General features: G+C 39.4%; 1 protein-coding gene and 1 non-coding gene across 8 annotated transcripts in view; one reads left to right on the forward strand and one right to left on the reverse strand.

The window, feature by feature from the left end:
- LOC124776797 (activating signal cointegrator 1 complex subunit 2) overlaps positions 1-27,257 on the reverse strand; it is a 179,525-nt gene that overhangs the window by 98,778 nt on the left and 53,490 nt on the right. For 6 of the 7 annotated variants that reach the window (XM_047251941.1, XM_047251939.1, XM_047251938.1 and 3 more), the window contains exons 5-7: positions 24,412-24,609; positions 12,493-12,713; positions 10,551-10,736 (exon numbers count right to left, since the gene is read on the reverse strand). In XM_047251941.1, coding sequence (XP_047107897.1) covers positions 10,551-10,736; positions 12,493-12,713; positions 24,412-24,609 — 605 coding nt within the window. The remainder of the gene's footprint in view (positions 1-10,550; positions 10,737-12,492; positions 12,714-24,411; positions 24,610-27,257) is intronic. The other variant, XM_047251943.1, reaches the window with a different exon arrangement.
- Positions 19,685-19,759, forward strand: Trnas-uga. Its single transcript has one exon. It is a non-coding gene; the product is annotated as a tRNA-Ser (tRNA).

The raw sequence follows: 27,257 nt of genomic DNA on the forward strand, positions 1-27,257 counted from the left end.
TGTTTTACAAAAGTAACTGCAGCAACTTATAACGGTATTAATTTCAACCTGCAAGATACATATACATATAATTTGAAGTTGATTTATGAGCCAACGGAAAAAAAAAAAAAAAATGATTATAGGCCTCACCGTGATTCTTTTTATGTTAAATTTTAGGAAGAAAGTGTGACCTATTTCCATGCAAACACAGTAGTCTACAACCAATAATTCTTAATTTATTGTAGGAGGCAATCTACATACAAAACTTTTCTGCTGGCTGAGTAGGTTAGCATGGTGGTTACGATACAGAACTTACATTTGGTGCATTCACAGTTGGAGTTTACCTACATAATGTCATCGTCAACAGCCAATAATTCTTGGTCAGAAAAACGATGACAATTTAACCTCATTTCTTTGTTAAAATTTACTTTGCAGATAACTACTTGGGTCACACTGTTTCGGTCAGTACAGTCCAAACTATTAAAACTGCGTACAAACTGTAAAATAAATTCCTACACATACAGTTATTGAAAAAATGGGAGACTTACAATCTTTGTGTCCAGCTGCATACTTTTTTTAACCCTTGAATAGGTGTGCCATTCTCTATAACACAAGTGGACACACGGCACACTTTGTACACATGTAAACAATAGCTGTCTTTACATTACCAGGGTAAATTATCCTGTAGATAACCGTCTGTGCTGCTAGCTTGGAATCTGGGTCATTTTCTTGCACAAATCATAAATTTTTTCTCACCTACCTTGTGGTTTATTTTATATTACTGTTGCTAATTCGGACACATGACAACACAAATTACTACTGTGTTAGCTGAAGTAAAAGGTACCAGATTGCAATTCTAAAACAACAATGGAACAGTGCAAAACAATGTTATTTGTGAGTGGAGCACTTCATATGCACGTACACCCACTCAATGGTTAATAGTGTTACATTGTTGCATTAACAAGTTTCTATTAGGTCGCTTTCTTGTCTGGTACACATTTTGATTTCAAACTAACTTTCCAATGAGTTACAGACTTAAAACTTTCAGTATAACTCAGAATTGGATGGCAATGAAATATACTCGCTTTTTTGTTTGGTGTGTGGTGGAAGGTAGTTTGGGTGCCACTGCAATTTCCCCTTTTTCTGTTCCAGTCATGAATGTTTCACAGTAAGAACGACTGCTGGTAAACCTCTGTGTAAGCTCAATTCTCTCTGCTTTTTACCTTCATGATCCTTTCACAAGATACATGTACCAGGAAGAAATATATTGGTTGAGTCAGGTAAAGAGAAACTGAAATACATCTGACACTTTTTCAACTTCTCCTAACCTCTTACAGATATTTCTGAAAATTTCTGAATTTTTAATAGCTTTGACGACACTTTTAATAATTTAAAACAAAGAACACAGGGCATGTGCAACAGATAATATTAATGACTGTAGAGAATAGTTGTCACTGACAAGAATCACACAACAGTTCACATATTTGCAGTGTAATAAAACTATGACATCTTCATGATCTGGACCCACAGTGAAGAAGAACTCCAGAATTTCTTCTCCAACCTCAACTCCTTTGGTTCTATCAGATTCACCTGGTCCTACTCCAAATCCCATGCCACTTTCCTTGACGTTGACCTCCACCTGTCCAATGGCCAGCTTCACACGTCCGCCCACATCAAACCCACCAACAAGCAACAGTACCTCCATTATGACAGCTGCCACCCATTCCACATCAAACGGTCCCTTCCCTACAGCCTAGGTCTTCGTGGCAAACGAATCTGCTCCAGTCCGGAATCCCTGAACCATTACACCAACAATCTGAAAACAGCTTTCGCATCCCGCAACTACCCTCCCGACCTGGTAGAGAAGCAAATAACCAGAGCCACTTCCTCATCCCATCAAGCCCAGAACCTCCCGCAGAAGAACCCCAAAAGTGCCCCACTTGTGACAGGATACTTCCTGGGACTGGATCAGACTCTGAATGTGGCTCTCCAGCAGGGATACGACTTCCTCAAATCCTGCCCCGAAATGAGATCCATCCTTCATGAAATCCTCCCCACTCCACCAAGAGTGTGTTTCCGCCGTCCACCTAACCTTCGTAACCTCTTGGTTCATCCCTATGAAATCCCCAAACCACCTTCCCTACCCTCTGGCTCCTACCCTTGTAACCACCCCCGGTGTAAAACCTGTCCCATGCACCCTCCCACCACCACCTACTCCAGTCCTGTAACCCAGAAGGTGTACACAATCAAAGGCAGAGCCACGTGTGAAAGCACCCATGTGATTTACCAACTGACCTGCCTACACTGTGAAGCTTTCTATGTGGGAATGACCAGCAACAAACTGTCCATTCGCATGAATGGACACAGGCAGACAGTGTTTGTTGGTAATGAGGATCACCCTGTGGCTAAACATGCCTTGGTGCACGCCCAGCAGATCTTGGCACAGTGTTACACCGTCCGGGTTATCTGGATACTTCCCTCTAACACCAACCTGTCAGAACTCCGGAGATGGGAACTTGCCCTTCAGTATATCCTCTCTTCTCGTTATCCGCCAGGCCTCAACCTCTGCTAATTTCAAGTTGCCGCCGCTCATACCTCACTTGTCTTTCAACAACATCTTTGCCTCTGTAGTTCTGCCTCAACTGACATCTCTGCCCAAACTCTTTGCCTTTACAAATGTCTGCTTGTGTCTGTGTATGTGCGGTTGGATATGGGTGTGTGTGCGAGTGTATACCCATCCTTTTTTCCCCGTAAGGTAAGTCTTTCCGCTCCCGGGATTGGAATGACTCCTTACCCTCTCCCTTAAAACCCACATCCTTTCGTCATTCCCTCTCCTTCCCTCTTTCCTGATGAAGCAACCATTGGTTGCGAAAGCTTGAATTTTGTGTGTATGTTCGTGTTTGTTTGTGTGTCTATCGACCTGCCAGCGCTTTCGTTTAGTATGTCATATCATCTTTGTTTTTAGATATATTTTTCCCACGTGGAATGTTTCCCTCTATTATATATATGCAGCAAGCAGTTGTTAGCTTCCTGCTTAAACAATGAATGGACATCATTTGGTTCAAATAAGTTGGACATAGGTGACTCATGGACAAAGTTTAAACTGATTGTAAATTGCACTCTAGGAAAGTATGTGCCGAGTATGTGTATTAAAGATGGAAAAGACCCACCATGGTTTAATAACAAAATGCTGTCGAAGAAGAGATTATTGCACTCTTGGTTCAAAAAGGATGTGAATTGTCGACAGGCAAGCATCAGTAGAAATTCATGCACCTATAAAAATATTGATGTGCAATGCCTACAACAACTTCCACCGTCATACATTAGTGAACGAACTTACTGATAACTGTGAAAATTCTGTTCCCATGTAAAAGGATGTAAGCAGGTAGAAGGCATTATCAATCCACTTGTTGACCAGTCTGGTGTGGCAATAGAAGATATTTAAAAGCTCATTCACACAGGGTGACTGTAAAGAAATGCCATCAATTCACCATCACACAGAATCCCATGTGGAGGAAATAGGAGTAGCCAACCCTGGCATTGAGAAGCAACTGAAAGAGTTGAAAACAAGTAAGTAGACAAATCTGCACACAATCCCAATTCTGTTTTACTTAGCTTGCATTTATTGTGAATCTCTTCCCCTGCACAAAGTCCTAGGCGACCGGAAAAAAAGTGCAGGTGACTCCCATACATAGAAAGTTAACAGAACGGACCGGCAAAGTTACATATCCATAACATCAGTTTGCTGCAGAATTATTGAGCACAGTTTAAATATAATAAGTTTCATTGAGGTAGAAAAGCTTCTGCACACAATTCAGCATGTATTTAGAATACAGCACTCATGTGAAACTCAGTTTGTGATTTTCTCACACGATATCCTGCAAACCATGATGAAGGGCCACAGGTAGACTCCACAACCCTAGAGTTTTGGAAAGTGTTTGATGCAGTGCACCACTTCAGAACTGTTAACAAAGATTCAAGCGTACGGAATATGTACCTAGGTGTGTGAGTGGCTCCATTACTTTTTAAGTAATAGAACAAAGTACACTGTCCTCGTGTGTTCATCAGAAACAAAGGTATCATCAGGAGTGGCCCACGGAAATGTGATGGGACTGCTCGTTCTCTATCAATATACACATATCAAAAAAAGTTTTGCATCACCCCAGTTCCCAGAACTCCTGAAGATAGACATTGATTGTCGATATTGTATCACAGACACAGTCCCTCTGAATGTTCAGAGATGTTACTAAACCTGCCCAAAGATGTAAACAACCATGCATGAGCAGTGCCTATTAGACAGAGGGGGTCCGACAGCTGATCAGTTCCAGTCATTCCCCCAGGAAGGAGGTACACGGCTCATGTTGTCTGTAGTTCAACCATGCCTTGACGGTCAATACTGCCGTTCGATAGCATCCACATTGCTACTTAGTGACAGGAAGGGCTCTCATCAAGAGAAGTGTCCAGGTGCCTCAGAGTGAACCAAAGCGATGGAGGAGATACAGAGAGACAGGAACTGTCAATGACATGCCTCGATCAGGCCGCCTAAGGGCTACTACTGCAGCGCATGACCGCTTCCTATGGATTATGGCTCAGAGGAACCCTGACAGCAAAACCGCCATGTTGAATAATGCTTTTTGTGCAGCCACAGAACGTCGTGTTACGACTCAAACTGTGCGCAATAGGCTGCATGATGCGCAACTTCACTCCCGATGTCCACGGCGAGGTCCATCTTTCCAACCACGACACCATGCAGTGCGGTACACATGGGTACAACAACATGTCGAATGGACCGCTCAGGATTGGTATCATGTTCTCTTCACCGACGAGTGTCACATATGCCTTCAATCAATCATCGGAGACGCGTTTGGAGGCAACCCAGTCAGGCTGAGCGCCTTGACACACTGTCCAACGAGAGCAGTAAGGTGGAGGTTCACTGCTGTTTTGGGGTGGCATTATGTGGGGCCGATGTATGCCACTGGTGGTCATGGAAGGCGCCTTAACGGCTGTACGATACGTGAATGCCATCCTCCGACCGATAGTGCAACCGTATCGGCAGCATATTGGCAAGGAGTTCGTCTTCATGGATGACAATTTGTGCCTCCATCGCGCACGTCTTGTGAATGACTTCCTTCAGAATAACAACATCACTCGACTAACGAGGCCAGCATCTTCTCCAGACATGAACCCTATCGAACATGCCTGGGATAGATTGAAAAGGGCTGTTTATGGACGATGTGCCCCACCAACCACTCTGAGGGATCTATGTTGAATCGTCATTGAGGAGTGGGACAATCTAGACCAACGATGCCTTGATGAACTTGTGGATAGTATGCCACAACGAATACAGGTATGTATCAATGCAAGAGGACATGCTCCTGCATATTAGAGGTACCAGTGTGTACAGCATTCTGGACCACCACCTCTGAAGATTCACTGTATAGTGGTACAACATGCAGTGTGTGGTTTTCATGAGCAATAAAAAGGGCAGAAATGATGTTTATGTTGATCTCTATTCCAATTTTCTGTACAGCGTCCAGAACTCTCGGAACTGAGGTGATGCAAAACTTTTTTTGATGTGTGTAAATGATTTGACAGAGAGGATGAGCAGCAATCCACGACTGTTAATGATGCTGTAGTGTAGGAGAAAGTGTAATCATCATGTGACAGGAGGCGGCTACAAGATGTCCTGGACAACATTTCTATTTGGTCTGATGGATGGGGACATGCTCTAAATGTATAAAAAGGCACATTAATGGAGATGAGTAAGAAAAACAAACTTGCGATGTTTGAATACAGCATTAACAGTGTGTTGCTTGACACAGTCATGTTGATTAAATATCTGGGTGTAGCATTGAAATGCAGTACGAAATGGAATGAGCATGTAAGGATCGTAGAAGGGAAGATGAATGGTTGACTTCAGTTTACTGGGAGAATTTTAGGGAAGTGTACCTTTTCTATAAACGAGACTGCATACAGTACATTAATAGAACCCATTCTTGAGTACTGCTCTAGTGTTTGGGACCCCTGCAGATCAGACTAAAGAAAGACATCGAAGTAATTCTGAGGCTTGCTGCTACAATTGCAACTAGCAGGTTCGATCAAAATGCGAGTATTATGGAAACGCTTTGTAAGCTCAAATGGGAATCCCTGTGAGGAAGGTAATATTCTTATAGAGAAAATTTACAAAATGAGCATTTGGGTCAGCTGACTGCAGAACAATTTTACTGCTGCCAATTTACATTTTGTATAAGGACCATAAAGCCAAGAGAAGAAAAATTAGGGCTCATACGGAGGCATATAGAAAGCCATTTTTCCCTCATTGCTGTATTGCATAATGGCTTGTGGGTTATGTACCTAGATGTATTAACTATCTGGCAAAACTCATCACTTTGAAAGAAAGTACTGATTGGATAAAAGACAGCAGTAAGAATAATATGTGGTGTCCACCAACAGATGTCAAGTAGGTGCCTCTTCAACGAGCTACGCATTTTAACTGTGCTGTCACAGTACATACTTTTGCTAATAAAATTCATCAAACAATCCACTGCAATTTGAAAAGAATAGTGATGGACATACCTACAACACTACAGGGAAAAATTGACTTGTATTACCCATTGTTAAAGCTATCAGTGGCTCAAAGAGGAGATCAACATGCACCAATAAAAATTTTTGATCATAAAAAAAAAACCATGTTTTTACGAATGACCACGTGAGTGGGAAAAAGCTGATAATGTGTTCATTAACGTTAACAATAATCACATATACATATAATGTAAACTGACTCATTTCACATCATTTTGATAAAAGAAGCATGCAAATGGTATCTAGAACATATAATTAACTAACTGACTAACTAACTAACTTGCACATATAACATTTTTGTTTTTCTTTGGTATGTAACCAACCACAGCAGTGTCCCTTGTGAAGTAAAATGACTATCTACGAACTTCCTTGTTAGTTATTTGCTGTGGAAGTTACGAATTGTCTTTCATGTAGTGCCTAATAGTCTTACATTTATTTTTAGCAGCTGCTGTCCCAAACAATAAGAGGAAAGTCATAACAAGTTGAAGTTTCACCTCTTAGTTCACTGGTAAGATCAAGCACAGCTATCATATTTTTATTTTTTTCTGATGCTGTTCTTGTTGTTTTGTATACTTAAATTTGCACTTCCTGTATGTATGAAGCTCCAGTATCACAAAGTGTCCATATTTTTATCCCATATTTTGCTGGTTTACTTGGAATTTACTGTCTCAATGGACATTGACTTCAAAACCCTAATAAGCGTTCATCGACAGTCAGATTAATTCTAGGATTAAACAGCCTGGGAATGATTTGCACCCAATTTTCCAAAATTGTATTGACAATTATGTTACATCCAGTATTATACAATTTGGAAATTACTTTTACCGAATTTTTCGAAATAATACAAAATGTTGAGAATCTGTCGGTGTACTGACTTTCTTCTATAGTCTCTTATCAAAGCACACAAGATGTTTCTAATAATACAGTCACCAAAAATATATTCCGCTCCCTTTCCTTATCCCAAAAGATTTTTGAGATTTGCCTTTCCAACTATATATCTCAACAACAAAACGGGTAGTTTTTTTTGTTATCGTGATGACTATTCACGAAATAAATTACAATATTACAGCTGTCAAGCAACCCATGGGACTCTTTGCCAACAGGATTTCATGTATGCAATAATGCAAAATAAGTCAGTTGTTGATAACGTGTGTGGTTACATGAAAATAAAATTCTTGACAATATACAAGTGAAATGCTATTTTGTTTCAAATAATGATATTATTGTTGAAATGTGATTGTTATGTGATACAGTATGTTGATACTGTAAAGCAATGAGCCACCATTTAGTTCTGGTTGCGTTATTGAAAAAAATTGTGTTGTTACCCAACAAACATGAACAATAATGAAGACCACAGTGTGTGTATGTGAAAACATGAAGCACAACATTAATATTGTTCATAACAGAAAAATGATGAAAACCAATGTTTCTGGCAGTAATTGCATAGCAACTCACACATATGTTTTGATTAATGTATGCAAGTGGCCTGACAATGATTATCTAACTTTGAAATTAGCAATGGTGCTTTTCACTTAATTAAACAAAAACAAAATTGTGGCTTATTTCTGCTGTATGCTATCAACACTATCAAGACAATGTGGCAGTAAACTCCACAGAATGTATTAATTCTTTTAGGGTCATACTAAGGAGAAAATATAAAAATGTAGTAAATGAAGCAGGCAAAAAGGAATACAAACGTCTCAAAAATGAGATCGACAGGAAGTGCAAAATGGCTAAGTAGGGATGGCTAGAGGACAAATGTAAGGATGTAGAGGCTTATCTCACTAGGGGTAAGATAGATACTGCCTACAGGAAAATTAAACAGACCTTTGGAGAAAAGAGACCCACTTGCATGAATATCAAGAGCTCAGATGGAAACCCAGTTCTAAGCAAAGAAGATAAAGCAAGAAGGTGGAAGGAGTATATAGAGCGCCTATACAAAGGCGATATACTTGAGGACAATATTATGGAAATGGAAGAGGATGTGGATGAAGATGAAATAGGAGATATGATATTGCATGAAGAGTATGACAGAGCACTGAAGAACTTGAGTCGAAACAAGGCCCCAGGAGTAGACAACATTCCATTAGAACTACTGACAGCCTTGGGAGAGCCAGTCCTGACAAAACTCTACCATCTGGTGAGCAAGATGTATGAGACAGAAGAATATAATAATTCCAATCCCAAAGAAAGCAGGTGTTGACAGATGTGAAAATTACCGAACTATCAGTTTAATAAGTCACGGCTGCAAAATACTAACATGAATTCTTTACAGATGAATGGAAAAACTAGTAGAAGCCGACCTCGGGGAAGATCAGTTTGGATTCCGTAGAACTGTTGGAACATGTAGGGCAATACTGACCATATGACTTATCTTAAAAGAAAGATTAAGGAAAGGCAAACCTACATTTCTAGCATTTGTAGACACAGAGAAAGCTTTTGACAATGTTGACTGGAATACTCTCTTTCAAATTCTTAAGGTGACAGGAGTAAAATACCGGCAGCAAAAGGCTATTTACAATTTGTACAGAAACCAGATGGCAGTTATAAGACTCGAGGGACATGAAAGGGAAGCAGTGGTTGGGAAGGGAGTGAGACAGGGTTGTAGCCTCTCCCCGATGTTATTGAATCTGTATATTGAGCAAGCAGTGAAGGAAACAAAAGAAAAGTTCGGAGTAGGTATTAAAATCCATGGAGAAGAAATAAAAACTTTGAGGTTCGCCGGTGAAATTGTAATTCTGTCAGAGACAGCAAAGTACTTGGCAGAGCAGTTGAATGGAATGGATAGTGTCTTGAAAGGAGGATATAAGACGAACATCAACAAAAGCAAAACGAGGATAATGGAATGTAGTCGAATTAAGTCGGGTGATGCTGAGGGAATTAGATTAGGAAATGAGACACAAAGTAATAAAGGAGTTTTGCTATTTGGGGAGCAAAATAACTGATGATCGTCGAAGTAGAGAGGATATAAAATGTAGACTGGCAATGGTAAGGAAAGCATTTCTGAAGAGGAGAAATTTGTTAACATCAAGTATAGATTTAAGTGTCAGGAAGCCGTTTCTGAAAGTATTTGTACGGAGTGTAGCCATGTATGGAAGTGAAACATGGACGATAAATAGTTTGGACAAGAAGAGAATGGAAGCTTTTGAAATGTGGCGCTACAGAAGAATGCTGAAGATTAGATGGGTAGATCACATAACTAATGAGGATGTATTGAATAGAATTGGGGAGAAGAGGAGTTTGTGGCACAAATTGACAACAGGAAGGGACCGGTTGCTAGGACAAGTTCTGAGGCATCCAGGGATCACGAATTTAGTATTGGAGGGCAGTGTGGAAGGTAAAAATCATAGAGGGAGACCAAGAGATGAGTACACTAAGCAGATTCAGAAGGGTGTAGGTTGCAGTAGGTACTGGGAGATGAAGAAGCTTGCACAGGATAAAGTAGCATGGAGAGCTGCATCAAACCAGTCTCTGGACTGAAGACCACAACAACAGGGTCATACTGACTTGAACAGTATAAATGTTACTATTACCATTAGGGAAGAAGTTGTGTAGAAAATAGGAGTCAATTTTAAGTTGCAAATAGCTTTTATAATTACAGACAAAATATGTTTTCTACAAATGTTTCTCATTTTATCAAAAAAGATACTGTTAAAAGAATATTGCTTTACTGACTTGATCACTTTCACTGACCAATACCCATGATGAGGGGACCGAAACTCTTGATGAGGGAATCAATGAATCATAAAGCTTAAGGTGTACGTCATGTTACACTTGTTTTTACAATGGCTACACGATTTTAATTATATGGTGAATACGACAGACTCTGGATTACTGCAATATTGAGTAGTGATTCTAGCATGTAAATCTGTCTTAGCCAATCATAACTTTCAAAAACAAATAAAACAATTAATTTCAACAGAAAAATATAAATCATTTAATCAATGTAATTCAATTTTGTTCCAAAGTAAAAAGTACACAATCTTTACCTTTCTTCCATGACTGTATTGATTGTAGAAGAAACAATATACCTATACGATTTCAGCAATTCAGTACGAATTATATCCAAATTTGTCTTTAGCTCAATATACTTGGAACTGCAGCCCTCTTTATTTACCAAAATCTCCAAGTTTTCATACACTTCAGGTATGGCATACTCATAGAATTTTACAAGCCTGAAAATTGAGACAGACGTTATTTTTTTGCCTTCAGTTATGTTTCACACAAGGGGATATATATAGCAAGAAATATGATTCAAAACAGCAAACTGGTAGGGTGCCAATGCTGTTTTGACATTCCTGGTAACTAACCATAACAAACTGTACTGCGCAATTGGCTCAGAACCAAGGCCAGTATCACAAAGGAGAATAAGTTTTAAAATTAAAATATCCCTCCAAACTCATGTACAATAGCAGACATAGTTTAAATTTGCAACAAATATTCAAATGTTCAAAAAATTCTGGGTGCCTCTGAAGAACTATTTGGAAACAATGATCTTGTAGGGTCATATACATTATCCTATTACACACGTGTTCATAAAATACAGTACAGTTTCCATTTGGGATACTACATAGATGTAGTCGCATAGAAGTATTAAGCGAAGTGTTTAAAATGAAAATGAGAGGAGCTGTTAATTTTAACAGGATAGGACTGATTAGTTCAACTAAAGTACAGAGAAGCCAGCAGATCTTGAGAGGAAATTTTAATAGGCAATATGAATAAAGGAAAACCAGGTACAATATTAATTTTTCTTGGCATATATTTCGTCATTAAATGAACTCAGTAAACAGATTTTTCCTTTTCACTACAAGATTAAATGCAAGCAGCTCATGTTACAGGTATAGTCAGTACACAATACAATTAAACCAATACTCTCCCTCGGATACAGTCCTCTTAATAACCCCTCCCCCACCCACCCACAAGTGTTACAGTACTATTTTGCCAACTGACTTGCTAAACGCATCATAAAAGATAACTAAGACACTACACTTCCTTGTAATACTAAACTTACATGTAAAGTTCCAATTACTGACTTAACGATTCTACCATCATAAATGTTTAGCCTTATTCTTCTTTGCCAGAGTTGGCTAACCGCGTTTATGATACAATTTCACTGAGACCTTTACCAAAGTGCTCTACAATTTTAACAGTTAAAATGTGCAGTCATCAGAAAATTTGGGCATTAGGTCAAAAAGGATAGCTAGTTTAATAAAAATTATTTGAAATTCTGGACTAACATTTTTGAAACTTAAATTCACAGATCTCTCTTGCTGCCAAATCTATTACTTTCATATACTTGTTCAGACAATACATTATAGACATCACAACCATGAAGAAGTGATGTTAATTAATATATCTTCACATCTCTGTTCCTGATATTTTTATCAGCATACAACTAAGGGCATAACGCTGTTAATACTGATATTAAGAATAGCTACGGACATAACTATGAAAATTCCACATTAAACCTGTATTGTAACATACCTGCTCGAATTATACTGTCATACTGACACACACAGTCACAAAAACAAAACAACTCAAACTTGAGATGTAACAATGATTTCATTGTCTTTAAACGTAGTCTGATGCTACATGGAATATCAATCAATGCAGTGGGATAAAGCACATTCAATTCAAGCAGTTACTAGGCAACAGGACCAGATGCTCATCTCTCATTCACAGGCAATGCAGTACTTTTGTTCTATTACTAACTCAGTCTTGAGGTATTAGAAAGACAACTGCTATCTTGATAATGTTTAGACTAGTCTTCACACTCAAATTTATACATGATTATTTAAAAAATCGTACAACAGAAAAAAATAAGCAAATGAAGAAAATGAAATAGCTACTATTTTATACTTTTAAGTCTGCATTTTTTGCAGGGATTTTTTAAAACAATAGTATTTTATGGGAAAACAAGATTTTACGTACTGTGTTTCAAATTGAAGCTCATGGAATGCCACACATGCAGGACTACAGATGTCCAGAAATATTCTTAAATTTATGGCTGTATCCAATATATGAATGACAATATCTTCAAAAACACTCAATGACATTGTTCGTTGCTGGAGTTTGTTCTTTTCACTCAGTTTAATAGGTTCATTTTCTGTGTCATGGTGTATACCGAAACTCGCTTCAACAGATTTCAACACCTGTAACAATTGCCTATAAACTATATGCAATGCCCATTAAAATATATGCATAACTGGTAAATAATAAATGAGGAAAATTTAGAAAGTGAATTACATAATTCTTGTAACAGCATATGATTTGAAAAGGTGATAACAGTGAGATTGGGCTACTTAAATGACTTCAGTTTTCCTTGTTAATCAGACATAAAACATTTATCCTGTGACACACAAATTAAATAGCAAACATAATTAACTTACAGCTAATACTCTCTCTAGTAGTTCTAATTACACTAGGGAATTAAGTATTGTTCAGGCTTATCATTGTAAGTCAATACAACAAAACTCTAGTATTTGAAATGGAAAAGAGGGGGGCGTTGTCTTTTACATATTGCACTATGAATTTTACGCAACATCAACTTGTCACAAACTGAAGCACCTTCTTGCCATTCCAGGTAGTCCCGTATCCCTTCAACCCACTGAACTGCTGATGCATGACTTATTACTGTTTCTGGAATTAGAGGACTGTTGTCATATTGGTCACTGTCATTCACCACCTTGGATTATGTTTGTACTCGCTGAACAATAGCACTGCCCTCAACATCTCATAACCTGACTCTGTGTAGTCCATGTCAAACCATTCAGAAATATTTTCTTTGTCAATAGTTTCATATCCTGGAGAACTTTTCAAAACAGGAGGTAACACTGGTAATGATCAGCCTTCTTCGTCATCAGAATCACCAATTTCATCAATTTTTGGATTGTTTTTCCACGACTTGGCTATGATTGGTTGTTTTATCTTATGCCACATCTTCGACACTTCACTTCATAAATGGCATCATGCACTGTCAATTGTCTCCAAAAGTTTGAAGACTGCTGCCCTCATCAATAAGTTTTTGCAGCACATTGCCACTATAAATTTTCTTCACGGCTGCAATGACACCTTGATCCAATGGCTGAATTAAGGCTGTCATAGTAGGGGATAAATATTCATTTGGATGTGCTGGTGCATTGTCTAGTGACAATACAGCCCTTACTGGTAGACCGTTTAACGTTAAATGTTGTCACACCTGTGGCACAAAGCAATTATGGAACCATGTTTGAAATACTGGGCAGTCCCTCCAGGCTCCTTTCTGCTGAAAATAAAGAATAGATAAGCTGTGCATTTCTTTTCCTTTGAAATAGCACCGTTTTTTAGCTTTACCTATTATACCAAGCTTAGCTTTATGTGAGCCCATACCATTAGCACAACACAGCAGAGTTATCCTTTCCTTACTTGATTTACAACCAATCGCACTAAGCCCTGCCTCGATAGCTAAAATCTTTGTTGGCAGACACTTCCAAAACAGTCCGGTTTTGTCCATGTTGTATGTTTGCACCAGCTCTAAATTTTCTTGTGCAATAAACTCCTGGAAATCATTACAAAAATCAGAAGCAGTTCTATTATCTGCATTTAAGTTTTCTCCTTGGACAGCAACCTCCTGGATATCCTGACACTGTTTAAACTTTGTAGCCAACTGGAAAGTGCATTAAAATCTCCTTCAATTCCCAAGGTTTTGAAGAAAAACTGGGCCTGTTCGGCACATATTGAACCAGATACTTGTGTGCCCTCTGCTCTTTTCTGCCGAAACCATTCCAACATGGCTTTATCCAGCTCTGCATATGTAGACGTCTTCATAGACTTCCACTTTGACAAACCTTTAGACGAGTCAGAACTGCTAGCAAATTGAATTATTTATCTTTGTTTTTCTGAATATCATGGGTCATAGTTTCACCCAAATTGTAAATCAGTGCCAGATTCCCTGTATCAAAACTGCCTTCTTCGAGATTGGTGTCGGCGGTGGTGATATACACATCTGGCAACAACCTGGCATCTATATTCTAAAAACTAAGTATGGGAAAATCAAGAGGGTTTGTTAGTTCAGATACTGTTTCTTTATACATTTAGTGTTCTATGTTTGCTTTTAACGTCCTGTCTCATATATTTACATTCATGGCATGCACACACATTTTAAGTAATGACTAATCAATGTGGTGGCTTAAACAATTTTAACCCTTCATCCGTGAAGATGGTCCAAGACCGAAACTGGTAAATACTTGGGTTTAAAATAAAAACAGCTGATGAATCAAATATGCATTTTGTACATTACTTAACAGCTGTTGACAGTCACCTTCTAAAAATGTTTATGACAGTGTGTCTTTATTAGATTTAAATGCTCATTTTAAGCAGAAGGAAAGGTGCTGAAGGCATTCAAGGCAGAGAAGAAAAGGAAATACGGAATATTTTATGTTCAAATTATACTTAAGAAGGAACAAACAGAATAAGAGCAGATAAAGAAATTTAAGAGTATCACAACATATTCTTGGACTAGTAATATGCCTGTGCTTCACAATGGAAGTTAAAGAAGGACCTTTGCATGCTGTCCCTTTCTAGGGTTCTGTACCTCGGTAAAAACAAAACTCTTACAGTGTTACTTTGTCAATAAATTTGTTTTTCCTAGCCATGAAGCCAAATAAAATAAAACCTACCAAAGAAGTGAAGTGGTTTTGTTAAGTTTTTAATACACAAAGCAAAATCGGTATATCCTTACATTCTAGTAAAGTAAATTCAAATATTAGTTTGTACTCGTAAAGATAAGACTGTGGCACGTAATCCTGTCCCTGACAAACATCCAAATATAATTCTGTCACAAAGATAAAAGAAGCACCATCTGTTTGTTCTTTCAGGTACTATGCCATGATTATGTCACTAGGCACTAAGGTAAGCAACTGAAATACTTCTTCTTCTTCCGTGTCCGGATGCACCAATTATATCTTCCCTTCCCAGAAATTAGCAACGTAGATTGCTTTGTCATTGACTTTCAAAATATCATCTTTAGTGCATGTCATAGACATATCTGGGCAGATCAGTAGGTGATCCAAGTCCTGTATTGCTCCGCATTCACACCTGTCGCCATCACTGTAACCCCATTTAAATAGGTTTGATTTGCACCCAGTTACTCCAGTGCGCAGCCGGTTTAATGACCTCCAAGTTGTAAAAGGTAGTTGAAATCCTGCAGATCCCTCCTCAAGTAGATCCATTGTGGAGTGTGGCACCATTTCTTCCCAAAGAGATAGCCGCCTTGCGGCGGGTTTGGTGACGAGCTCTTCAGTAGTTTCAATGAAACTCCTGCGGGATTTCAGCCGGACACGTTGTTTTCGGTGCATATGCAACGGGTGTCGAGGATCATTCTTTTGTTTTGATCTTTCGATCTCGGCGGCTACTTGTCTGCGGATAGTGGGTGGTGCTATGCCTATGATGGGGTAAATGATGTCTGTGGGAGTTGGTTTGAGGCATCCTGTGGCAATACGTACAGTTTCGTTTACGGCGACGTCAACTTGCTTAGTGTGAGCAGAGTTCCTCCAAACTGGCGCCGCATATTCCGCTGCTGAGATACTCAGCACCAGACCCGTGGTGCGCAAAACATGTGGTTGAGCTCCCCACGATGAACCTGTTAGCTTCCGCAGTATGTTGTTCCTGGCACAGACCTTTTTTTTAGTGTTGTGACAGTGCTGCTTAAAAGTAAGTGCTCTGTCCAATGTTACTCCCAGGTATTTTGGGCTGTTTGTATGTTTCAGCTCTTCCCCTTGCCACATGACTCGGAGTTTCCGTTTGGCTTGTTTGTTCCTAAGATGGAAGGCGGATACTTGAGATTTACTAGGGTTTGGTTTGAGATTATTGCCGTCGTAATAGGTAGCAAGTTCTGTTAAGGCTCCTGTGAGATTCTCCTCCACTTGTTCAAAGGTTTTATCCTGTGTGGCCACTGCTGCATCATCAGCATATATGAACATTCGTGTCCGGCGGCTGATGGGAAGATCATTGGTATAGATGTTAAATAATATTGGAGCCAAGACACTACCCTGTGCAAGTCCATTTTTCTGTGTCCTCCAACGGCTGTTTTTAGATTGTAAGGTTACATAGTAGCGTCTGTTTTGTAGCAGGCATTGCACGAACATAGAAAGGGTGTAGTCCTTAGTGACATTATACACTTTCTGGGTAAGCAACTTATGGTTAACTGTGTCATATGCAGCACTGAGACCCAGGAATGCGACCCCAGTTACTTCTCCTCTCTGATAGCCGTCTTCGATGTACTGTGTGAGATTAAGAATTTGGCCGCAGCATGATTTTCCTGGTCGGAATCCAGCTTGTTCGTTAATGAGGGCTTTGTCCACATAATCAGCTATGCGTTTGAGGACCATTCGCTCCAGCACTTTAAATAAATGACAAAGCAGTGATACAGGCCGGAAATTTTTAGCTTCAGCTGGGTCTTTCCCTGGTTTTAGTAATGCAATAACCCGAGCTTTCCTCCACAGTTTAGGAATTTGCATTGTTGTAATACAGTTATTCATTAGCTCTAGGATCCATGCTTGTACTCCCGGTCCAAAATGTTTAATTTGCTCAGATCTCAGATCGTCGAGGCCAGCGGCCTTATTGTTTTTCAAATCATTGATGGCATCTTGTAGCTCCTGAATGAAGAACGGGCGAGCTAGGAAGCTAATCTCCTCGTTCAATTTTCTTTTAATTTTGCCATTCCTGATCTTCCTTTTAGTTTTTCCGTTCATGAGTAGTTGGTGAGCTATCTGATCGGGTGTAACTTCACTGTAATTTGGTTGTGGTTCTGTTGGGTCGTTGTTGAGACTTTTGACCAGTTTCCATGCCTTCCTACTGCTGTGCTTCATGTCCGTCTCTTGTAGGAGGTTGCACCACTTTTCCTTTCTCGCTTCGGAGATACCAGACATCAGTGCCTCACCTGCCTGGATCGTTTCCTCTGAGAAGGGGTCCTTATTGTATAGTTCTTCATACTTTTTCAGAGCTTCCTTGCTGCTACCATTTAGTCCAGCGATATACTGGGTGCGGCACCCTCTAGGTATGCGCCGTCGAGAGATTTTCTTGACGAGGTCTATGAAAGTTTCATATGATTGTATCTCTGGTTTAATTTCCAAGATCTCCTTATCAAGGTCCTCTGTAAAAAGTTCCCAATGAGCTTTTTTGAAATTGAAGCGTCTCTTAAAGGGCATTACATCTGATTTGATTACTGCAGTAATGCAGCAAGTTATTGCTCTGTGTTGCGATCTTGGAATTGGGTCCTCGATTTGCTTTACAGTTTGCAGGGATACCTTTTCGGAGACAAAGATGTTATCTGGATTAAATCCTCGTTTCCATCTTCCGCTGTTAAATGATGCAGGCAACTTTGGGTCATGTATCAATTTCAGTTTAGCCTGGTCTGCCCAGGTCTCCAGCATTTCGCCATCATCATTTGTCTCTTTATAACCCTATGCAAGACCGTGACAGTTAAAATCTCCTAGTACAACTTTAATGTTTTTTGAATGGAAATTTCCAGGCTCCGTAAATTTAAACCTCGCACTGGGTGGTTTGTACATGGATGTTACAGTACATGAATGTAGCTCAATAGTTAAAATTTCTATATTTTTTTCGCAGGTCAGAGCACAGGAGCGTACGTCTAAGTTCGGTTTCACAAATATAGCACTTCCGTACCTTTCGTGTGGTCTCTCGAGAACTAATTTCATGCCCTGTATTTTTGGTCTATGGCTAGTTGGTGCTCTGTGTGTTTCTTGTAACACTAAAACGTCACAGTTATTTCGTTTGCACATGTCAGATAATAAAATTTCTTTATTTACAGATAAGCCTTCAATATTGCAGGAAGTTGTCACTAGTGATGGTCTTGATAAAGGCCTTTTTTGAGTCTCTTCGGAGAGTTTTGTCATCTTTGGTTTTGGTGCTCCGGTGTTTGCAGGATTGGCCGACTAGGTCGTTTCCAGGGGACGCCCGATTGCTTGTTGTTCGAGTGGTGAACGCAATCTTCGTGGAGGCTCCTGCAGTGTCCCCTGAAATACTAAGCTGAGCAGACACCTAAAACTTTAAATTACGGTAACTTTCTTTCCGTGACCCGATTTTGAAGAAATAAAACCTATTTGTTGTTGTGCTTAAGTTACCTATGAAAACTCCATGAAAATTTGTCCAGTAGTTTTGGAGATAGCAGATTCAAACAGACAAACATGACGGTTTAGATAAAAGTTTAAATTACAATATCTTCTTTCCTGTGAAAAATCCCATGCAAATTTGTCAAGTAGTTTAGGAAATTTGTGTTCAAACAGACAGGCATGAGAGTTTTATTATTAGTATATGTGTGTGTGTGTGTGTGTGTGTGTGTGTGTGTGTGTGTGTGTGTGTGTGTGTGTGTGTCATAATATACAAGAAATGGCCGATCAAAGAAGCATTTGAAAAACATTTGTCTGAGAGTACATGGATCATCCAAGTAAATGAAGAGCTACAATAAGAACAAACACCCACAACTTTTATTACATTATAATTTAAACAGTATAAAAGTGAAGTGTGCAATCACCAACGTCACTATTTCACTTACAACAGAGAACACTGGTCTGAAGACTACAGCTATAGGAGCACGTAAATGAAGGGAAATGCTGGCAGAATCAGATTTTCACTCTGCAATGGAGTATGCACTGATATGAAACTTCCTGGCAGATTAAAACTGTGTGCTGGACCGAGACTCGAACTCGGGACCTTTGCCTTTCGCGGGCTCTACCAACTGAGCTACCCAGGCACGACTCACGCCTCGTCCTCACAGTTTTCCTTCTGCCAGTACATTGTCTCCTACTTTCCACACTTTACAGAAGCTCTCCTGCGAAACTTGCAGAACTAGCACCCCTGAAAGAAAGAATATTGCGGAGACATGGCTTAGCCATAGCCTGGGGGATGTTTCCAGAATGAGATTATCACTCTGCAGCGGAGTGTGCACTGATATGAAACTTCATTCTGGAAACATCCCCCACACTGTGGCTAAGCCATATCTCCGCAATATCCTTTCTTTCAGGATGCTAGTTCTGCAAGGTTCGCAGGAGAGCTTCTGTAAAGTTTGGAAAGTAGGCGACGAGGTACTGGCAGTAGTAAAGCTGTGAGGACGGTGCGTGAATCGTGCTTGGGTAGCTCAGTTGGTAGAGCATTTGCCCGTGAAAGGCAAAGGTCCCGAGTTCGAGTCTCGGTCCGGCACACAGTTTTAATCTGCCAGGAAGTTTCAGAAGGGAAATGCTGTTCCCTTCAGTCATTTTCACCTGCATTTGGAGAGTCAGTTCTTCTTCTATTTCTTCTTCTTCTTCTTCTTTTTCTTGAGCACTTTTCCTTTCCATCTTCCCTTACTCAACATCCTTTGATCTGTCAGCTCTACTCCTGGACTTAACAACCCTGTCAGATTTGTTGTGGTAGCGGATACGTCCATCGTGGGAATGTGCACCTTTACCAGAATGCAATGCTACGGGTCAGGTCACAAGCTCGTCCAAGTGGGCTGATCTTCACACAAGCAACTGAAAGGTTTCTTTTCTTGAACGTGGCTTGTAATTTATATAATTCCTCACCATTTCCAACACACTTAAATTTTCATAGTACTATATTCTCCACAAGTTAGCTATGAAATTTGGAAATGGATATATTTAAAAATATAATGAGTTTTGAAAGGGAAAGGATATCATGACCCCCTCCCCCTGCTGATTTCATGCCTAACAAAGACAAAACAGGATTAAAAAAGTAACAACCTACACAAATATATATCAAAACACATGAGAAATTTGAACAGGACAAAGACTTGGAACTGGATTTCCAGCTTTTCATAAACAGATGTGTTAATCACTAGGATCAGAGCAATCTATGCTCCTGATATATATATCTTAAAATATACAAAAATTTACAAAAGTCTTTATGTTGTTAGTTACTGTGTTACCTGCTGTCTTAACTGGTGAAATGGTGTCTACCCAATGTAATTTGCTGTTTTGTTTCCTTCATACTCACACTGTCTGCAATTGCTTCTCTCATCAAATTTTCAGTGCATCTTCTTGTGTCCTCTTGAAAACATTTACAAACAGTTTTAATTCAGTATGTAGTATTAAAGTTCCTACCACTTTCTGCCTGAAACTCTCACCACCTCTTTCTATCTGAGATTTCTGCATATTTGCAACAATTTTTGTTGTGTGCGTAAGTAGGCCCTACCTACCTTTGTTAAATAATTCATCATTCGTCTACGACTGTATTTCCTAAATTACTCCTAGCTAGTTATTCATTTTTGCCTTATATCTCACAAGTTTGCAGTTCAAACATGGTTTAGAACCATCACAACCAGCAAAATTCTCTTGTTATTAGATAAAATGTAGTTAATTTCATTTATAATTACAGTCAATTCTTTCCAAGGCCATTTTCTACTAGTCTCCTTCTGGAAGGCGACATGAAGGACAAACATATTGTTCATTTTGTAAAAATATAATAATTTCTTTTAAATCAATATTGTGTTATAATCTTCCAGCTGTAAAATAGCTTCCATAAAGTACAGATTAGGTGCAAGAGCTCTCCATGGAATACATTCAATTAGGTTACAGTCCCTTAAAAAGTCCTTGATAACACTCTAAGTTGTATTTCCTGATTGAGAATATTAGTGACACTAATGGGAAACTGGTGTTTCAACTGCTTAGTCTCTTGCACAAAGTGGATTGCTGCTCATCATACACTCACATGGAAGCATAGGTGTTTTAAACTACATTCTAGTGTTGATTTAATGAACAAGTTGGGAATTATCTAATGGCTATCTTGTGGAGGTGAGTGGTGAAGTTTGTGATGGAATCAGATTCTTATAATGGACAATGTGTCCCATCCACTTCAAATATACTCCATAAACCAAGATCTTCTGAAGGGAAAGGGGGAGAGGGTGTGGGCAGCGTGAAGGTAATAGTATGGTCAACATCTGTTTAATTATGCATTTCTTTCCGCATTATATATCTCTGCTTTAAATTCAGGGATATGGGGTGTATTGAAATCAAGGATAATTAAATGCCCATGGTGCATTGCACTCTTTGCAAGGTGGTCCATCTACTCATTTTGTTAGACTTGGTGCACTGATGTCCAGAGAAAGTCCATTCAAGTTACGTACTGCTTTAATTCGGCCTGAATCTGATGAGTGTTGCTGACCCTTCGTATTTCTGGGCTGTTGAGAGGTGAAACTATACTTCAAGAATCAGATATGATAAGGGTCTTGTTCACTCCAAGCACAATGACAAACAGGAGTGCTTGCACGATGGCCACCGAGTCGGTAAGAAAACAGAATTTCAAAGTGCTGGTTCATCCGGTGAACTGGTTAGCTACACCAAGTGTTGCTTTCAAAAAGTGGTTACTATTCATCCGAGGGATTTTTGTTTCAATAGAGAAATGATGACTGGTTCACAGGAGCTCTTGTAGATAAGAAAGTTTCTTGACAACTATGGGTTACACAGATTGGATTCTACACAGCATAAATTTATCCACCAGAAATTGATGCGAATACAAAGAGGGATTTACACTACTCATGGAGAGTAGTAGTAATCGTTATTGAAGGCACCACTCTGACGAAGATTCTAATGCAGTAGTACTGTATGCTAACCTGATGGATCAGAGGTAAAAGATCACACAGATTTAAGGTCACAACAATGATCGATACAAAGTGAGTATTATGGCAGAACGTACATCCCACCAAGTATGCGCCAACAGAAAGAGGACACTTATTGCTCGTTCTATACTTTGAAGCAGATGTCTGATGCAGGTATACCAGATAATTCATGAGTCATAGATTAGCTTTATAAAATGTGTAGGTGAGATTACTGCTACTGTTTGATCTGCCCACCTCATCTGCAGAACAAAGTACTGTACATGTTTGCAAGTAAACTACTTACTACTTTGGATTTGTAATATACATTTCTTTCCCATTTTTATTAGCCAAATGACAAGTATTATGGCAGCATGATGCAATCTTTTGGAGATACCGGGGAGAGACCTGGCCTTTGAGTTGAGTAGAGCCATCTATTACCAATTGTTAAAATTGCATTATTACAGTAAGTTCCCTGCTCTTCTATGCCATTTTGTATGCTAAGCATCAAACACAAGTCGTGTTTAATTGTTCCTGAGTTTTCCTGATGCAGGAGCTTAGTGAAATTGGCCTGTAAGATTTGGCATGATATCACTGTACTCCCTACACAATGATTCGTATGACCTACTTCATCATACTGATTCTACATCTACATCGTTACTCTGCAATTCACACTTGTGCCTGGCAGAGGGTTCATCGAAACATTTTCATACTACTTCTCTACCATTCCACTCCCGAATGGCGCGTGGGAAAAAGGAACACCTAAATATTTCCGTTCAAGCTCTGATTTCTCTTATTTTATTATTATGATCATTTCTCCCTATGTAGGTGGGTGTCAACAAAATATTTTCGCATTCGGAAGAGAAAGTTGGTGTCTGAAATTTTGTAAATAGATCTCGCCGCAAAGAAAACCGCCTTTGTTTCAGTGACTGACATCCCAACTCACGTATCAGATCAGTGACACACTCACCCCTATTTCGCGATAACACGAAACGGGCTGCCCTTCTTTGCACTTTTTCGATTTCCTCCATAAATCCTACCTGGTAAGGATCCCACACCGTGCAGCAATATTCCAGCAGAGGCAGACAAGTGTAATGTAGGCTGTCTCTTTAGTGGGTTTGTCGCATCTTCTAAGTGTTCTGCCAACAAAGCGCAGTCTTTGTTTTGCCTTCCCCACAATATTATCTCAGATCAATTCCATATTCCTAGATTTCCAGAAGGCTTTTGATACAGTTCCTCACAAGCGAAAATTAATCAAATTGCGTGCATATGGAGTATCATCTCAGTTGTGTGACTGGATTCGTGATTTCCTCTCAGAGAGGTCACAGTACGTAGTGATAGACGGTAAATCATCGTGATTGTTATTCCTAGGTATTTAGTCAAATTGACAGCCCTTAGATTTGTGTGATTTATCGTATACCCAAAATTTGTCAGATTACTTTTCGTACCCATGTGGGTGACTTCGCACTTTTCTTTTTTTAGTGCCAATTGCCACTTTTCGCACCATGCAGGAATTCTCTCTACATCATTTTGTAATTGGAACTGATCGTCTGATGATTTTACTAGACGGTAAATTACAGCGTCATCTGCAAACAATCTAAGGGGTCTGCTCACATTATCACCTAGATCACAAATCAGTCTTAACAATGGCCCCATACATCCTGAAGAAATGTGTAGTTCAGTGCTGCCTGTTATTCATGTTTTTATTTCACAAACCACACTGTAAACACTGAAGGTAAAGATAACAGGGTCATTATCAAATTTTCCCCAGTCCTATTTACTTTGGTTCATCCGCATTTTAGTACAAACAGTTTCTGAACAGGTTTGTGCAAACTCGTCATTATCATCCCTTTCACCACCACTTTCAGAACTAGATTAACTTTGAAGAGCCACCTGGAAGCTAGAAATTGAACTCTATGCATTCGTACAGTGAAGCACACAATTGTGAGCTGAGCTTGTCAAATGATTTAAATGTCACTGCAACTTCGCATGACTACAGTACATCATTTGATGCAATTGGTTTAGAATTGATGAACTGTTCCCCAGAAGATATAAAATCAACAAGTTTGTTACTATACGGGTGCTAAAAGACACGTGGAGTGAACGAATGGACTGGATATTGGCATCTACAGTAGTTGGTATGAGGGAGAGGGAGATACACAGTACAATAGACTATTTAACAACAACTTAACACGGTACCATCCCAGAACTGTATAATAGTACCAGAAGATGACGAATGCCATTTGAAAGAAACTGTGTCTCACCTTTGAGCAAACAGAAACTGTATCCTTCAAATCGTCCAGATAACGAGGCTGTATTTTCAGTACTCTCGATATTACACTCTGCAGACCAGATCTGTTACTTTCACCATACACTAAACAAAGGTCGAGCATCATGGAGACAGTGAAAATGTAATTATCATAAATGAGATTACCCAGATGTTTCTCAGACATGTATTCATCCTGCAAGAAGAAACAAATACACATTGAATTATGTTTGTCATATAGATAAACTACCATAGCACGATTTATTTCTCCTGTAGATCAAAAATTTGACAGAAATGATGCATATCCTTCGTCGGATACTGAGAAGCATATAATGCCTCTGTCGAGGTAATACAAACAAAATCTTCTTGTGATATTACGTATGTATCAAATTTGATTAGTTGAAAATTTGGTCAGTATCTGATCCTTCTGAAGAGGATTTCTTCTTTTTCTTTTTAGGTGGTGGTGATTACGATGGTGATGGTGATTATTTTGTTGTACTGCAAGGCTCTGAGATAATGCGATGTTGCATACGTGTTAAATTATTAGAAATAATAACTGACGGATTCATAATACATAAATATATTCACGATTAATTTTCAGTATTTAATTTTATTTGCATCTTTCATTTTTTTCTTTCTAGCCGAAACTGATTCTCTGTTACGTTCTACCTGGGAGAGCACTCTGATGTCGCAAAGTCTACAAATACGAGGGGCATTCGATAGATAACGCAACACTTTTTTTCAATCAATTTTCGATAAAAAAAAGTGTGGAATATTCCTGCTTCAGTCCGTACAGTTTCACGAAGTTTCGACAGGTGACGGTACTGTACACAGCCTTCAAAACTGTGTCCGTAACGGAGGTGCATTCCGAGTAGACAGTCGTCTTCAAGTTTCTTTTAGCGGAAAACCGGGGCATAGCAGGTATTCGCAGGCACTCGTACGACGATTACGGAGATGTAGCAGTGAACAAAAGCATGGTAAATTGTCAGGCGAGGCACCTGTCACCACCGTAACGAGCTCGCGCAAAGTTGTCCGATCTCCCCCGTGTCGACCGGCCGCGTACAGGTGTGACTCCCGTAATGTCAGAATGCGCGCACAGTCTCATTCGAGGTGATCGACGGATGGCAATGAGACACCTTGCCGCTCAACTGGACATGTCTGTTGACAGTCGTGACACACTTGTCCACGGGTTGGGGTCTCCAAAGGTTTGTGCCCACTGAGCTGCTCACCACCTAACAGAAGACCGTAAACCCGCTCCACCTGTTTGGCTCAGTGAAGGATGCACTCCACAGTATAGTGGTGAGCTCACTCGTGCAACAAGATGTCGTCTTCCGTGTCAGCCGGTAGAGAGGCACCGTAAAGGCGCACACGCCCTTCCGGTAAGGTAGCGTAACGCTGTCGCATTGAACGGAGATTGTGTTGAAAAATAGGGTTTTGTAACCAAAAGAGTGGGAAATAATATGGTGTATTGAAATCCTGAATAAAATCAATCTGCTTTCAGGGGGGAAAAAAAAAGTGTTGCATTACTTACTGAACTTCCCTCATACATGTGCTCACAATTTGATACAGTCTTAATCATTTCTGTAGTTTCTTTCACTCTAATCTACAGCCACGATTTTCACAGTTGGGTCATTCCCGTGTCAAATGACTTTGGGACTCCAGCTGAATGACATTCAGTTCTGTGGAAATTTGTGAAGAATGAACACAAGTGATCTAAATTAACTTCTGCCAAGTTTCAACTCCATCTGTAATTTGGTGTAGGTACTAGAACCATTTTCACAAGGGCTACTTTCTTGGCAATCGGAAATGTAAAGTTTGGCAAGCCACCGTTCCCGAACTAACGGAGTTAGGATCCCGCTACTTACCACAACATTTTTTTCTAAATGCAAAAATAATACGCACGGAGATCAGAAAAAGTCCACGGAGCAATCTCTCTCTAAATCGTAAAAAATTTTGTAACGAGAAATTCTCCCCGTGTTTTAATGGGGTATAGATAGTGACCGAAAGGTCCGGAAACACGATCGTTTATCAGTGCATTGTTGGTCTGCCTTTCAGAAAGGTGGTGAATTGCAAACTTTCCTAGAACTTCGTTCACTATTTATTAGCCTCTAAATTCCCCCCAAAATACTAAATGTACCACATTTTGCCTACATCTGACACCACGTGTTGTAAAATTACAGTTGCTGTAGCGTACATCAATGAAAAGAGAGCAGTTAAGACTATTAAAAACGTATGTTTTCATATCAGTATCATTTCAGATAAGGTGCAAAATGTGGCTTAATTTAGGGTTTTATCGACACATTTAAATATGTTTGTTAATTTAGTGGCTAACAAGATTTCTGTCCCCTGTCCATTTTACAAAAAGCATTTGGAGCATTGTCGCCTTACAGGTTCTATGTTGTACTGAATTATGCTAAAAAATAAGTTTATAACTCCAATAAAGGTTACTGGCTTGCTTTTTAGTGACTTGAAACTTGTTACGGTTCTAACTGCAGTGAATTTGTGATGCAACCTGCTACTCGACTGACAAACTGGAATATGCTTGGATGAAGATGATTGGATGTGATTTCAACCATGAAGCATTATTCTTTAACACTGCAATTTTCACCAAGTTAAAATTGTAATCTCTTTGGGAAAAAGAATAATACAATATGAAAAGATCTGTGCTCAATTGATTCAGAAATGGATGCTCAGGTAAAATGTATGATGAAGTTTCATAAGACATGGCCAAAAATAGTGCTCATCATGAAGGAAAGATTTTCCCACAAACAGAAGACACCATAGATTTTAATTCCACAGCAACAACATGAAGCTGATGAGACCGACATTTCTGAAGATATGAAT

Source organism: Schistocerca piceifrons, chromosome 2, assembly GCF_021461385.2.
Source record: "Schistocerca piceifrons isolate TAMUIC-IGC-003096 chromosome 2, iqSchPice1.1, whole genome shotgun sequence".
NCBI classification, from domain to species: Eukaryota; Metazoa; Arthropoda; class Insecta; order Orthoptera; family Acrididae; genus Schistocerca; species Schistocerca piceifrons.